The 12,062-nt window shown below is 36.8% G+C and overlaps 1 protein-coding gene across 2 annotated transcripts; it reads right to left on the bottom strand.

Moving 5' to 3' along the window:
* Positions 1–103: 103 nt before the first annotated feature.
* On the bottom strand, positions 104–11,765 carry LOC109855756. 2 transcript variants are annotated; one of them, XM_020430320.1, is made up of 12 exons: positions 11,411–11,765; positions 9,273–9,295; positions 8,997–9,067; positions 8,303–8,666; positions 7,671–8,140; positions 7,268–7,572; positions 6,920–7,116; positions 6,533–6,658; positions 6,327–6,386; positions 6,084–6,209; positions 1,903–4,656; positions 104–608 (listed from the first exon to the last, which is right to left on the bottom strand). In XM_020430320.1, the coding sequence occupies exons 1-11, from the start codon at positions 11,431–11,433 to the stop codon at positions 2,072–2,074; spliced, it is 4,350 nt and encodes a 1,449-aa protein (XP_020285909.1). In that variant the 5' UTR covers positions 11,434–11,765; the 3' UTR covers positions 104–608; positions 1,903–2,071. The 2 variants fall into 2 exon arrangements, with proteins under 2 accessions (XP_020285909.1, XP_020285910.1); XM_020430321.1 differs by lacking the exons at positions 9,273–9,295; positions 11,411–11,765 and having other exon boundaries at positions 8,987–9,069.
* Between the last annotated feature and the right edge of the window lie 297 nt (positions 11,766–12,062).

Below are 12,062 nucleotides of genomic sequence, written 5' to 3'. Positions count from 1 at the left end.
TAAAGCTTTTAAGAAGGTTGTCTGGTCTGGAGATTGGTTTTCGAAAGAGGCTTTAAACATTTTTTCTTTATTATTAATAATAAAGAATTCTTTATTATTAATATATTATTAATAGAAATTTAAACATTTTACACATATTTCTGTTCTACAAATATATTTGTTTTCAGCTCACAAATTAAGTTATAAATTATGAATCATATAAAAAGCTATGTAAATATGTTTTTCATAATAAGGTGTAAAGGGTATTCCCGCGCAAAAAATCGATGTTTTTTGACTCTCTAGAGACCATATGACCTTCTTGAACTTTTAATAAAGTGAAAAAAACTGTTGAAAACAATTTTCGCTATTAAAAATGACATTTGTGTAAAATCTTTATCACACACAAATTCATATCTAAATAGTTCATCAATTTACAGTCATTTTCTCTCTTCAACAACATAAACCTTTGGTTAACTTTCTCGTTGAAGATCGAATAAATGTGTATGAACACACACACACACTACGCAGATTGTTATGTAAACAAAATAGAAAAAAAAGCACACTAACAATTCGATCTTGCCTAAGAATAATTCCGCTTGTTTTCTTTCAATAATCAGTTGCATCGGGACCTGAAAAACAAGAAGCATGATTTTCTAAGAAAATCATTTTTCACGAGACACGCTGTAAAATTTCACAAAAGCATGTATTACGTATATACAAAAATTATTTTTACGAGTAATCGCGAAAAATCGTCTTGTCAAATTTTATAAAACTCTCTCTGGTAAAAAAAATATCCTAATAACTCCAAAAATATAAATATACAAAAACACAGAAGAGTGTTAACACAAAATCTTTAACCGACAGATCGTTCTGTACATACATGCATATTACGCGTATCGGCATGTATGTACGTAGACATGTACAGGAATTTATGCCACTGTTTGTGCGTACAGAATTGATTTTGGTTTCGATTGATATGCGAAAAAACAAATTCAAGTGTTTTAAATATTTTACAATATTTTCAATACACCACGCAAGTAGTGGAGCATATTAGAAAAAAAAACAGAAAGCCTACTTGTCTTCTGTTTCACTCGAGTCGTTTTCTTACATTGTTTTTTTTAATGATTATAGACTTTTACTTCAAAGAGTACAGCTAGTTTTATACTTTACAGTGATTTAAATAAGTAAGACTTTAAAACATGTAATATACATTTAGCTTGGATTTATCTTCAATATTTAAAAATTATAGAGTATCAATCAATCTCTCTCTCTTTCTCTCTCTCTCCCTCTCTCTCACACAATTTCATTATTTTCGTGCATTTCTAAACATATGGTTACTTATCTACGGACTATTTCAAAAGCTCATTAATATTAGGTGTCATTTGTAGTTGTCTTAATTAGTGTTAGAGGTGCGATATACACGTAACAATCAAGCAACAATATCTAATCGGGAGACGTATAGTTACGAAAAAAATGTAGAAAAAGAGAAAAAGGAAAAAAAGAAGGAGCTATATATATATATGTATATAGATAAGATGCTACTTAAAAGTTCCGAAAATTGGAAAACGTACAAGCTTCTAAATCAATGTGTTTAAGAGTTAAGACATATATACCTGAGATAAATTTTCGAGAACTGTTAAGTAGTACTTGACAAAAGTGGAGAATAACAACAACGAGAGAAAGAAAGAAAACGAAAGACGGGAGAGAAAGAAAAGATGGGAGAGAAAAGTATTCTATTACGTTTATAATTAAAATTTATACATATAGAATTGTACAAAGAAATTAAAAAAAAAATAAATATAAATAAAAAAGTAAAAAAAAAAAAAAGGAATAAGAAACAGATAACAAGAACAAAGAAGAGAAAAGAGGGAAACATAAAAAAGAAATAAAGAATAATAGACGAATATATGAAAACGTATGTACCGATAGAAAAAAGTCACGTGGCCGTAGAGCAGCTCGGCCTGAGCATGTGCTCAGCTCTATCTTGCAAAGAAAATCGAGAAAGAAATATGTCCGTGGATCGTGGATGAGTGCGTTGCTGGTAGCGGTAGCGTCAAACACGGCCATCATTCTATCCTTTGGGCCGTCGGCATTACTTGGTCTTAGAATGCGCACAGGATGTCGGGACAGTAAGAATCACCGATGACGGCCGATTGTCAATATTGCCTGTTGATCGTGCTGACAGAGTTTGCGGCACGTCTTTCGTACTTTTGATTCTCGGACACAGCACGTTCACCTTGTAGGCCCAAGAAGGCATTTTACTATCAAGAATCTTGTAAGCCAAAGAAGGCAGGACATTGTCCAAATCGGGCAACTTGGAGCTCTTCCAGGCTCGTAAATGCGGATCGTCTTTCGAAGGTGCGTGTTTCAGCTGACTCGACGGATGATTGAGCTTGACGATATTCGGCGAGCCTGTGCACGAACTTCTTCTCACGGTCGCGTTATACGATCTCCGCGAAGACCGTTCGTCGCGAACGGAAGACGAATATTCGGAAGATATCGGATCGCTGGAATAATTGAAACAATAACAATCGTCGTCGCAATTGTAGACGTCTAACGGTGAGTTCGGATATTCCTGTCTGAAAGAAGAACCGTCTGTCTTGGAACAATCAGATAGAACGGTATCATCGTTAAGAAGACGAAATAGTCGCGAATGAGTTTGCGTTCGTTGATATTTTTTCGAGGTTTTCGAGGAGGTGCATTCCGAATCCGTATCGACCTCGGATATCATGCGACTTATGTCCGAAGTAACTCCGCTATCCTCGTCGTCGGTATCCTCGTGAGAATCTCGAACGCTCAACAAGTGTTTCGTGTGCGTCTGATCGATTTCCAGATCGACGCACCTGTCGTTACTGTTTATAGCCGAATCGTCGTTTTTATCCCGCGCGTTTATCCCGCGCGTTTCATTTGCGTCGATCACCCGAACCTGAACAGGCGCTTCGAAATTGTCTTGTATCCATTCGCCGCACGTATTTGCTTTCGATTCTCTGATCGTTCTGTTTTCGAAATTGCTACCGGTGTGTTGAACGCGATGATTATTATCGTCGCGCGGTAAAATATCTTCTCTAACGACAATTTCCGGTTCGAGAACAGCGCGATTCTCGACTTCCTTCGACGCCGATTCAGCGAAATCTTTCATCTCATTTTCCACCGTTTCGTTGCTCGCGAATTTTGTTTTTATATTCTTCTGTCGTTCCTTGTTACCTTCGTTGATTTTCGTTTTCGAATCTCTCCTCAAAGTAAAATTTACACACGGTATCGCGGTCTCCCTTCCGCTCGCCGTGTTTGTCGCGTCCGCGACGTATCTCTTTACTGTAAAATTCACGCTGGTGTCGTTAGTCACATCGACACGTGTGTTATCCACATTGTCGTCGCTACTTTTGTCCGAGTATCTCCTCTTGGAGTTGCGTGACTTTTCCGCTTTTATCTTGCTGTCTCCGATTGTCACGGTGGTGATGTCCTCATTGTTCTCCGACACGGAAAAGTTGAATCTCAGAGGCAAGCTCACACTGACCATCGTTTCGACGTCGTCGGAAGGATCGTCGGTCGTTTCGAACAAAGCGTCCTTCCGCTCGTCGATATTTCTTTCGTTCTCGTAATGAGAACCCTTGGAATCCGATCGTTCGGTGTCTTCGTCGATTACGTTCATCTGATGGCGACGAACGGTGCTGGCGATTGTTGGCTCGCATTCCTGATCGCGTCGATTCAATTCAAAATTGTCAGAACAAGAGTCGAAATCGCTTTTACAATTGTCTGTACTCGATTCTTCCGAGTAAGCAACGGCGTTTTGAACGTCGGACGACGTTGCGCGCGACGCGTCTATGTCCGATTTCTCGTAAAGATTCAATCCCGTGGAATAGGCCACGTACGAGTCCGAATCGCCATCAGATGACGTATTGCTGAAAATGGTGTCGCTACAGTTACGAACTTTTTGACAAGAATCCGCGAGTTTATTGCCGCTCGATTGGCTAGAATCGCTAGAATCGCTAGTATCATTGGAATCGCTACTTTCCATGTACGTGTAGTTGGGCACGTTAATACACAGATCGAAAGTTCTCTCGGACATTTTTCCGTTATTCGAAATCGCGTCGTTGTTGGCGCTATCTGGTACGACGACACCTTCTTCATCAACTGTACTCGTTGACGTGACAAGGCGAGTTATTTTATCGTTATTGCAATTCTCGTCGGCACTTCTCGATGTCCCACCAGACTGATCATCCAAATGATCGATTTGCTCGAGAGGATAAGTGTTTTTGAACTCGTCGGCTACATCGTTTCGCACAAAATGTCTGTCGTTCTGAGCGAAAGATGAATCGGTGACGGGGTAGTAAATGTTATCGCAATCGTTTCCGTCGACACGCGATTGTTGGATACCGTCGTAGTCCGCTTGAGAATATCTCGCGTTGCCACAGAGCAACGGCGAAAAAGATTCATACCCAACGCACGCACCTCCGTCTGAGTATCCCGTATACGGGCGAGGAAGAAGGGAATGTTTGTTCGTATTGTTAGCGGATTTGGCAGACGGATCGCTGTACTGCTGTACGGAGTAACAGTACCACCAACTCTCGGGATACCAGAAAGGAACGGGTCGTGAAAGGAGAAATACGTCCTGCTGATTGCCCGGCAAGTTATTCTCTGTTTGGCAGTTGTAATCTGCTTGACGATTTTCTTGTGTGGCTACAACAAACAGCACATATATTGCAGTCAAAGAAAGTTAAAACACTCTTCACACATCGAGCGTAAAGACAGCTGTGCGCGTTCTTTTTACTGTTTTTGATTTTTTTTTTTTTTTTTTTTTTTTTTTTGGTTTTTCGTTGATATTTTTCTTCTCTTTAATTTCGTTTTGTATGTTGATCCACGGAAAGGGGGAGGAGGGGCGAAGAGAAGACTCAACTTCGCGTAAACAGAAAATTATCCCTTTTTTCATCATTCCTTTCTTCTTTCTCCTGTTTTTCTTCGATTACGTTATCTTATATGTGTGCTGATTTCAAATCAGTAAAGTTGGCACAACGACGCGAAACACAATCGTTCGACTAATAAAATGAGGAAACTAGTTGATTTTGCATTTAAAAAAAAAAAAAAGAAGATATTGAGAATTTTAATACAAGTGAACTTTTTGACGAACAGTTTTTAGCGAATTTTATATATTGAAATACGCGCGCTTAAAAACACATTGTATGACATTTTGTGAAAATACGCAAATATATTTTGCTTTAAAAGAGTATAGAAAGCAAATAAATAAATATGTAATATGTAAATACAAAAAAATAAACGCAACGCGATATAAATAGTTAAAAATAAATAAAGCACGAATTGCATGTGTAAAATGTATAAAAATGAATTTAAAAATGAATTTTTAAATTTTTCAGTTTACATATTACACACACACACACACACACACACACAGCACTTCTGTGTATGCGTAGCGTTTCCGTTTTTTTTTTCCTTACATCATATATATTATATTAGTAGAGGTTCTGTGGTATATATAAAATCAAAATGAAAGGATCAAGGCCATAGATATACGCTGGTAGGATAGCGTTGAACAAAGAATAATTTTTATACACTGTAAAGTATCAAACAAATTGTAACGCGACTGCGGACAATACAGCAAACGCATTAAACAATATCTAGCATTTGTCAGGTGAAAATATTATGACGTTTAGTAACAGCACGCACTAACAGACATCTAAAGGTAGTAGTTGCACAACAGTTTACTAGATTGCAGCGTTTAAGAAAAAAAAAAAAAAAAGATATCGACATTATAGGCCCCACGACCCCGTTATTTCCCGATTTCCCCTCTATCTTAGAAAGGAAGCATTTTCGAACCCATGTTGCATGTGAGTGGTTTGTTAAAAAATCTTGTTGTTTTTTTTTAAACAAAACCCGTTACCAAGGTGCACCATCAACGCATAAGATCCTCTCTTACACTTTTACAGTATAAAAACTGAAACCTTTAAAAAATTTGTTTATATGTACGAAAAAAAGATAAAAACGCGCAAAAAAACAGTTTCTCGAGACATTTGTGGTACTTCAAAAAATGTTTGATCGATAAGATAAAAAATATAGTCTTACACAATCTCAGTTTTTATTTATATACTTACCAATACTTTCTGGCGTTGTCATTGCTTGTAGTATTTTAAAGGATCGGGAAGGAATTGCACTACCCATATATTTTTTTGGTTCTTGCACCTGTTGTTCACTAGGCGGCAAGTTGGTCTGTGTTTCTTCTGTGCGAAACGAGTACCAAAAGAAGTTGATTAGACGTACTTGTTCCAAGTATCATTGAAACTGAACTGATGAAATAAAAAAATGTTTTTTTTTTTTTCGCAAAACAGAAAACTTACCGAATGATTTCGAATTCCTATTTTGTCTCTTATTCGCTATGTTTTGTGAACTACGTGGCGCTGTATAACAAAAGAGAAAGATATTAACTCTATTTTGTATTTTTATTATATTTACTAAATTTGTGTGTGTGTGTGTGTGTTTGTATCATAATAATATTATGTAAATAAAAATATAAAGTTTTGTTATCGATAAAAAACGGTTTTACCTGTGCAGGTAACCGAAGAATCGTTTGATTCTGTCATATTTTGTAAGAAACGAAAAGCTCGTGAAGGTATCGCCGCACCGCGATATCTAGGATCTTCTTCTTGATGTAAATAAGTCTCATGGTCGACTGTGTGTAAGAATTATAACGTTTATCATTTTTGAGAATTTTCTTACTACATGTTTCGAAAGTAATTGTTTATATACAAAGCAGTACGTTAAGTGTATAATATATTATATATGCGATATATATTCGCGTATGTTTTAAAATTTAGATGTATTATCACCATATCGAGCTCTTTAAAGTACACAATATAATCGGTAATAACAGATAAAAAAAAAAAAAAAAAAAAAAAAAAGTTATATACAGACAATAAAATCTATATTTTACCTTGTTCTTTAAACTTGTTCATGAGTAGCCTGTCGTCTTCACTTAAGTCCAATTTACGCATTTGCTCTGTACCCACATCGTTGGAGCCGTCCGTGTCAGTAATCTTCTGAAGGACACGAAATGATCGCGATTGAACTGGACCGGGTTCGTTTTGTTGAATCAAGGGTGTGTTCGGAGCGGAACCTTGCTGTTGCACACTACGCAGTTAATTTTATACTGTCTATATATACACGGGTACGTGTGTATGTGTGGTGTATAGTCGCTTATAGTTATTCAATAAAATTGCTCTTTCATACGAATAAATATTATACTTGTAACAAGTGTAGTAATTTATTAATATACACTTACACTCGTATTCCCTTTTCAATTGTATTGTTTCCGGTATTGGACGGCGTTGTCTTTCTATCGCCTTCAACCACCATAGGAATAATGTAAGTCCCACTTGGTTGAGATTGTACTGGTTTGGACACAGTTGCAACGTGAATACTGGACTGTTCTTGATCCTGCGAACGATTTTGCACTTGATTCTTCAACGTATGTTGTTGCACAGGTATCTGACCCCATCGCTGCTGATGATGCACAGTCGGAGGTTGTTTGAACTGATGATGACCAGATTCTCGATTCGCGTCGAATACCGACGGTCTGTCTTCGATCTGAGAAAAATGTTAATTGATAAACAGAGTAAAAGAAAACTATAATAACGGAAACAAAATTGTGTTATTCTGACAAGTGTGCGGTAGGACCAACTTACTCGGATTGGTACAACTCGCTCGTATCGAGGTGGATTAGTTTGATGTGACGTTGTCATATTTTGCTTCTGTTGCGGTTCTTGACGTTGCTGAGGCAACTGCTGCACTTTCAACGGCTGTTGACACTGATCCTGCGGAGTCGGATACCATTCTTGCTCTTGCTTCAGTTTCGTTTGCGAGGATTGAGGGACCGGGGATTGAACTTGAACATATATTGTGGTTGGAGAATGGGCATTTTCCGACGGATCATTGGCCGCTTTATTAACAGTCGGACGTTTCGCCCACTCGGGCAAGTTCTCTTGAGGTTTATTTTTATTTTGCAACCAAGGTGTAGGTGCCTTAGCCAAGGTGACTTGCGTTGGAGTATTCGGACTTTCAGGAGTGCTCGACTGACTTGAGGATATAGTAATTGGTACTGCTTTTGTGTCCACTTTTGGAGTAATCTTTGGTGTTTCAACTTGCTTATCTAGAGCTACGAGAGACCATATTTTACAATTAATGCAATTTTTCGAAATTGCGAACAATTATAGTTCGACATGCTACGTACACAAACAACAATTAATTCCACGACTAAAGATCTAAAATTATTATTTTAAAACATTTAAACAAATTAAAGACAAAAGTGAATGATTACTATTGGATAATGTCCTGTTGACCGATGATGGCGCTCTATTAAGATGAGGTGCAGCTGGCACATTGACGGGAAGAACGGGTATTGCAACTTGGGGTTGCACCATGAGATTCGTCGCGGTAGTAGTTCCGGGTGGCTTCGACTCGACGGCGACTTTCGGCGGTCCCTCTATACCTTCGTCGTTGGCGTTTTTCGCTACTCTTCTCGCCATTCGTGGACTACGAATTTGCGAGAGATCTAATTTACCGCCCATACCCGGAGTGTAGGTAAAAGGTTTCTTGTCCTTCGTTAACATCGCATTCTGAATAGCTGCCGGTGGCTCGTAAGCATCGTTACTGACAATCTGCGGCTTCCTCGCTGCTGTGTTCTATAATATATACCGAAAAATAAAAACATATTAAATAAGTATATATTTATATACACACATATATATTTGCGCATTTTATGCGGATTCTTTATTTTCTTTACAAACTAACAGATGGTGCAAAAAATGTTCGGTAAAAAAAAAACAATTTTGCGCAAAAACATTTTGGCGCTGCTGGATTATCTATAAATAACTGATCCGCAACAGCACCTCTGAAATTTCGAAGTGGTTTAGCGTACATTTCTTAAGCATCCGCGATACCGTAAGTGTGAGTAATCAATTTTTATACATACTTTAACTTTTATAATAATAAAGAAACTTACTTTATCTTACCTCGACAGTATTTATACGCATAGCTGGCAGTTGATTAGGCACAGGAGGTGGAGGAGGCGGTGGAGGTGGACCTGATAAATCCATATTTTTTGTTTGTTTTTTAAATAATAACGACCGGCAACTCTATCTTATTTTATCATTTCTGTATTAATTATTATTAATTATTCAAAATAGCTATAGTGCACTTAATTCAATATCTTCTCTTAGAAGTGATATATTTATATTACATTTACGTCTTGATCTCTCTTTGTTAAAAACTATGACTAATATGCATACCTCCAACCATAACATCCGGTTTCCTACAAACAAACAAAATAAAAATCAATTTATTAAACAATTAATTGGAACTTATTACCTATTTTTTGGCCAAATAACAAAAGATTTTTGTTAAAACGAATAATTTGATTTTAAGAGAAAGTGTGTGTGTTACTCACACAGAACAAAAACTCCATTAGACGTCTATTAGATATCGCATAGAACTGTGTTGACGTCTAATGTAAGTTTATGTTCTGTGTGGGAATGCACTCTCTTTTAAAATAAAATTATTTTTTTTTTTTTTGACAAAAATTCTTTTCTAAAAGGTATGACAATCGAACGAGTAGGATATAAATATATTCATATCGATGTTTATTATTGTCTCATTTCATGTATACCGATTTGTCTTCTCTGTATATGTATATATTACAATATATTCTGAACAAATATGTTTAGATGGCAAACTTTCAACGTGTTGAATTCTTTGTTTGCACAAGTTGTTATCTTATCGGTTGGTATGCAATTATTTTTCAAGAAAGAATCGTCTGTCTTTCGCAAGCAACTATTATTCATTCCGTGCGCAAGTACATGTACATTTGTGTTTTACATATTTGCATGTACGTATACGTATAACAAATGTGCGAGTAGGTAATTCGTATTTTTATAAACAATCTCCTAATAATAATAATCCGAAAAAATTGAAAACGTTAATACAAGAGATTTATAGAAAAAAAAAAATATATGGAGCGCATGCGTATAGCGCGCAGACAGTTTTATTTTGGCATATGTTATTACACCTAACAGCTTTTAAATTTTGAGCGAATACGAATGCTTGCGATTTTCGAGTTGTCTTGCTACAAGACAAATTTATAAAAAAAAGTACGGGGATACTGCTATTTATTATAGACTTTTGTAACAAAGTTGTTCAAGTGTCACATTGTATGCAAATCTAGAACCTACTGTTAAAATTAAAAAAAAAAAAAAAAACAACAACTTTTGAGAGAAGTCTGGACAAATTTTTGGAACCTTCAACTTAGAAAAATGAAGAGATAAGGAGGAAAGAAAAGAATATAAAGTGAGAGATTGTTGAGAGAGAATAGCTTTCTGTGTTGTCAGCAAACGCGCTACATAAAAACTAAAAATTGCGCTAATCTATAAATTCTTTTTTGGGAAAAGCTCGGTCATGGCGAATTGATCATGCCGATGGCGGTCATGATGTTCGGAACCCAGCCAACGGAGCTCGCGGCAAGTGGAAACGTATTTAGATAGATACCGAGCAAGAGAGTAATTTTAGCGCGGGCTGACATGCGCATTGGAGTTCTCTTCGTGTGTAAAATGCTACGGAAAATTATTTTATTTTTAGAAGTTTACACGCGGAAAATACGCGATAAGTGAATTCAGTCGGACCATTTTACAAATTATGCGGTGTATCGAAAAAAAAAAAAAAACTTTCTCCTCGCGCGCGTACGCACGATAAAGATTTTTCTTGAGATTTTCCGAGAAATTCGAAAGTTGTTTTTTTTTTTTTAAACAATTCCTAAAAAAAATGAGATCGATTGATGTCCAATCAACGCTCAAATCTTTTCTTTAAGAGCGAGTGTTACGTGCACGCTTTTAAAAGCGTGAAATATATATATATATTGTCGAGAAGCTCTCCTTAAAACACCGGCGACAAGGCCGATTCGGCCTTGCAATATATATGCCCAATTCAGTATTCAATGATCGGAAAACGAGTTTTACTTCTCCTTTTCTTCGAACTACATCTCGCTCTCGTCCTTTCGTCGCGGTAAAAAACATTAGTATTAAATAGAACTTTGGACTTAAATTTTTGTTTTAATCAGTTTCTTTTTAAAATATTAAAAAATCTCACTGTGTTCGTGTATATGCGTATATGCGTGTGTGTATGTGTTGATCTTATAAATTCTCTCACGTATTCAAATTTAGCATAACGTAAACCTGAGTCAATATTAGTTTCAAACGATGTGTATCTCGATTTTGCTCTTTCGCGACAACTGTGATTATCTTTCTTTTATATAACCTCAAGTATACTAAAAGCAAAGGAAGAGTGATTTTTTGGTGTCTTACTATAAAAAGGAACACGTCTTTCTTAATCGCAATTTTTGTGTGTACACTTTTTGAACCGATGACAAAAATCTTACCCGACGAACGTCGTGGAGCTCATGGTCAGGAAAATTTCGTAATTCGCTAGTTCGATTCCGCACACTGGGACTTGTGTACCACTAACCAACTTTAGCAGTCAATAAGAACCGGTTCTTCTCCAGGCACCGCTGATCTTCGGGTTCCAAAAGTTGTGGAAGAAAAGGCGGATTATATATTTTAAAAGAGAGACGAGCGGCACAACGACGATGCCGACACTGGCGCGTACCCGTCGCTACTACAAGCTATCGCTTCAAGTTTGCTTGGCGTTCCGATCTCGTGACTTTTGCAGTGACTAGCACCATACAGCTGACGATGTGACTCTCCACGGTCTTACGTCTTTGCCGATTTAATCATCGCTGGTCGCTGGTCATCACGCCGACCGTTCGCCCGCTCGCCAAAATAGCTTGTGCTTATTTTAAGACTTTGAAATACGCGAAACAAGATATTTCTTACTTTTAGCCGCAATATTAAAAAAAAAAAAAAAATACGTTGAACATTTCGTTATTCACGCTTTGTGTCTAATTCACACACGTGAAGATTATATCTTGTATTATATTAAAACATTTAAGTGTGAGTGAGTGAGCGTGTGTACACACATATGATATGTAAAATAAATCAATCTTATAAAATAAATATATTAAAAAATATATA

Source organism: Pseudomyrmex gracilis, unplaced genomic scaffold, assembly GCF_002006095.1.
Source record: "Pseudomyrmex gracilis isolate BER0280 unplaced genomic scaffold, ASM200609v1 scaffold_98, whole genome shotgun sequence".
Taxonomy (NCBI): Eukaryota; Metazoa; Arthropoda; class Insecta; order Hymenoptera; family Formicidae; genus Pseudomyrmex; species Pseudomyrmex gracilis.
Note: the sequence above shows the minus strand (reverse complement) of the source record. Positions and strands in the feature narration are given on the sequence as shown.

Bases quoted from the DNA above. Each gene is read 5' to 3' on its own strand.
- LOC109855756 (XM_020430320.1), bottom strand. From the start codon at position 11,433: ATGAGCTCCACGACGTTCGTCGG. The intron at 8,141-8,302 runs GTAATCATTCAC...GGTCTCTCGTAG, and splicing joins CAACAGGACATTATCCAATA to CTCTAGATAAGCAAGTTGAA. The intron at 7,573-7,670 runs GTAAGTTGGTCC...CATTTTTCTCAG, and splicing joins AGCGAGTTGTACCAATCCGA to ATCGAAGACAGACCGTCGGT.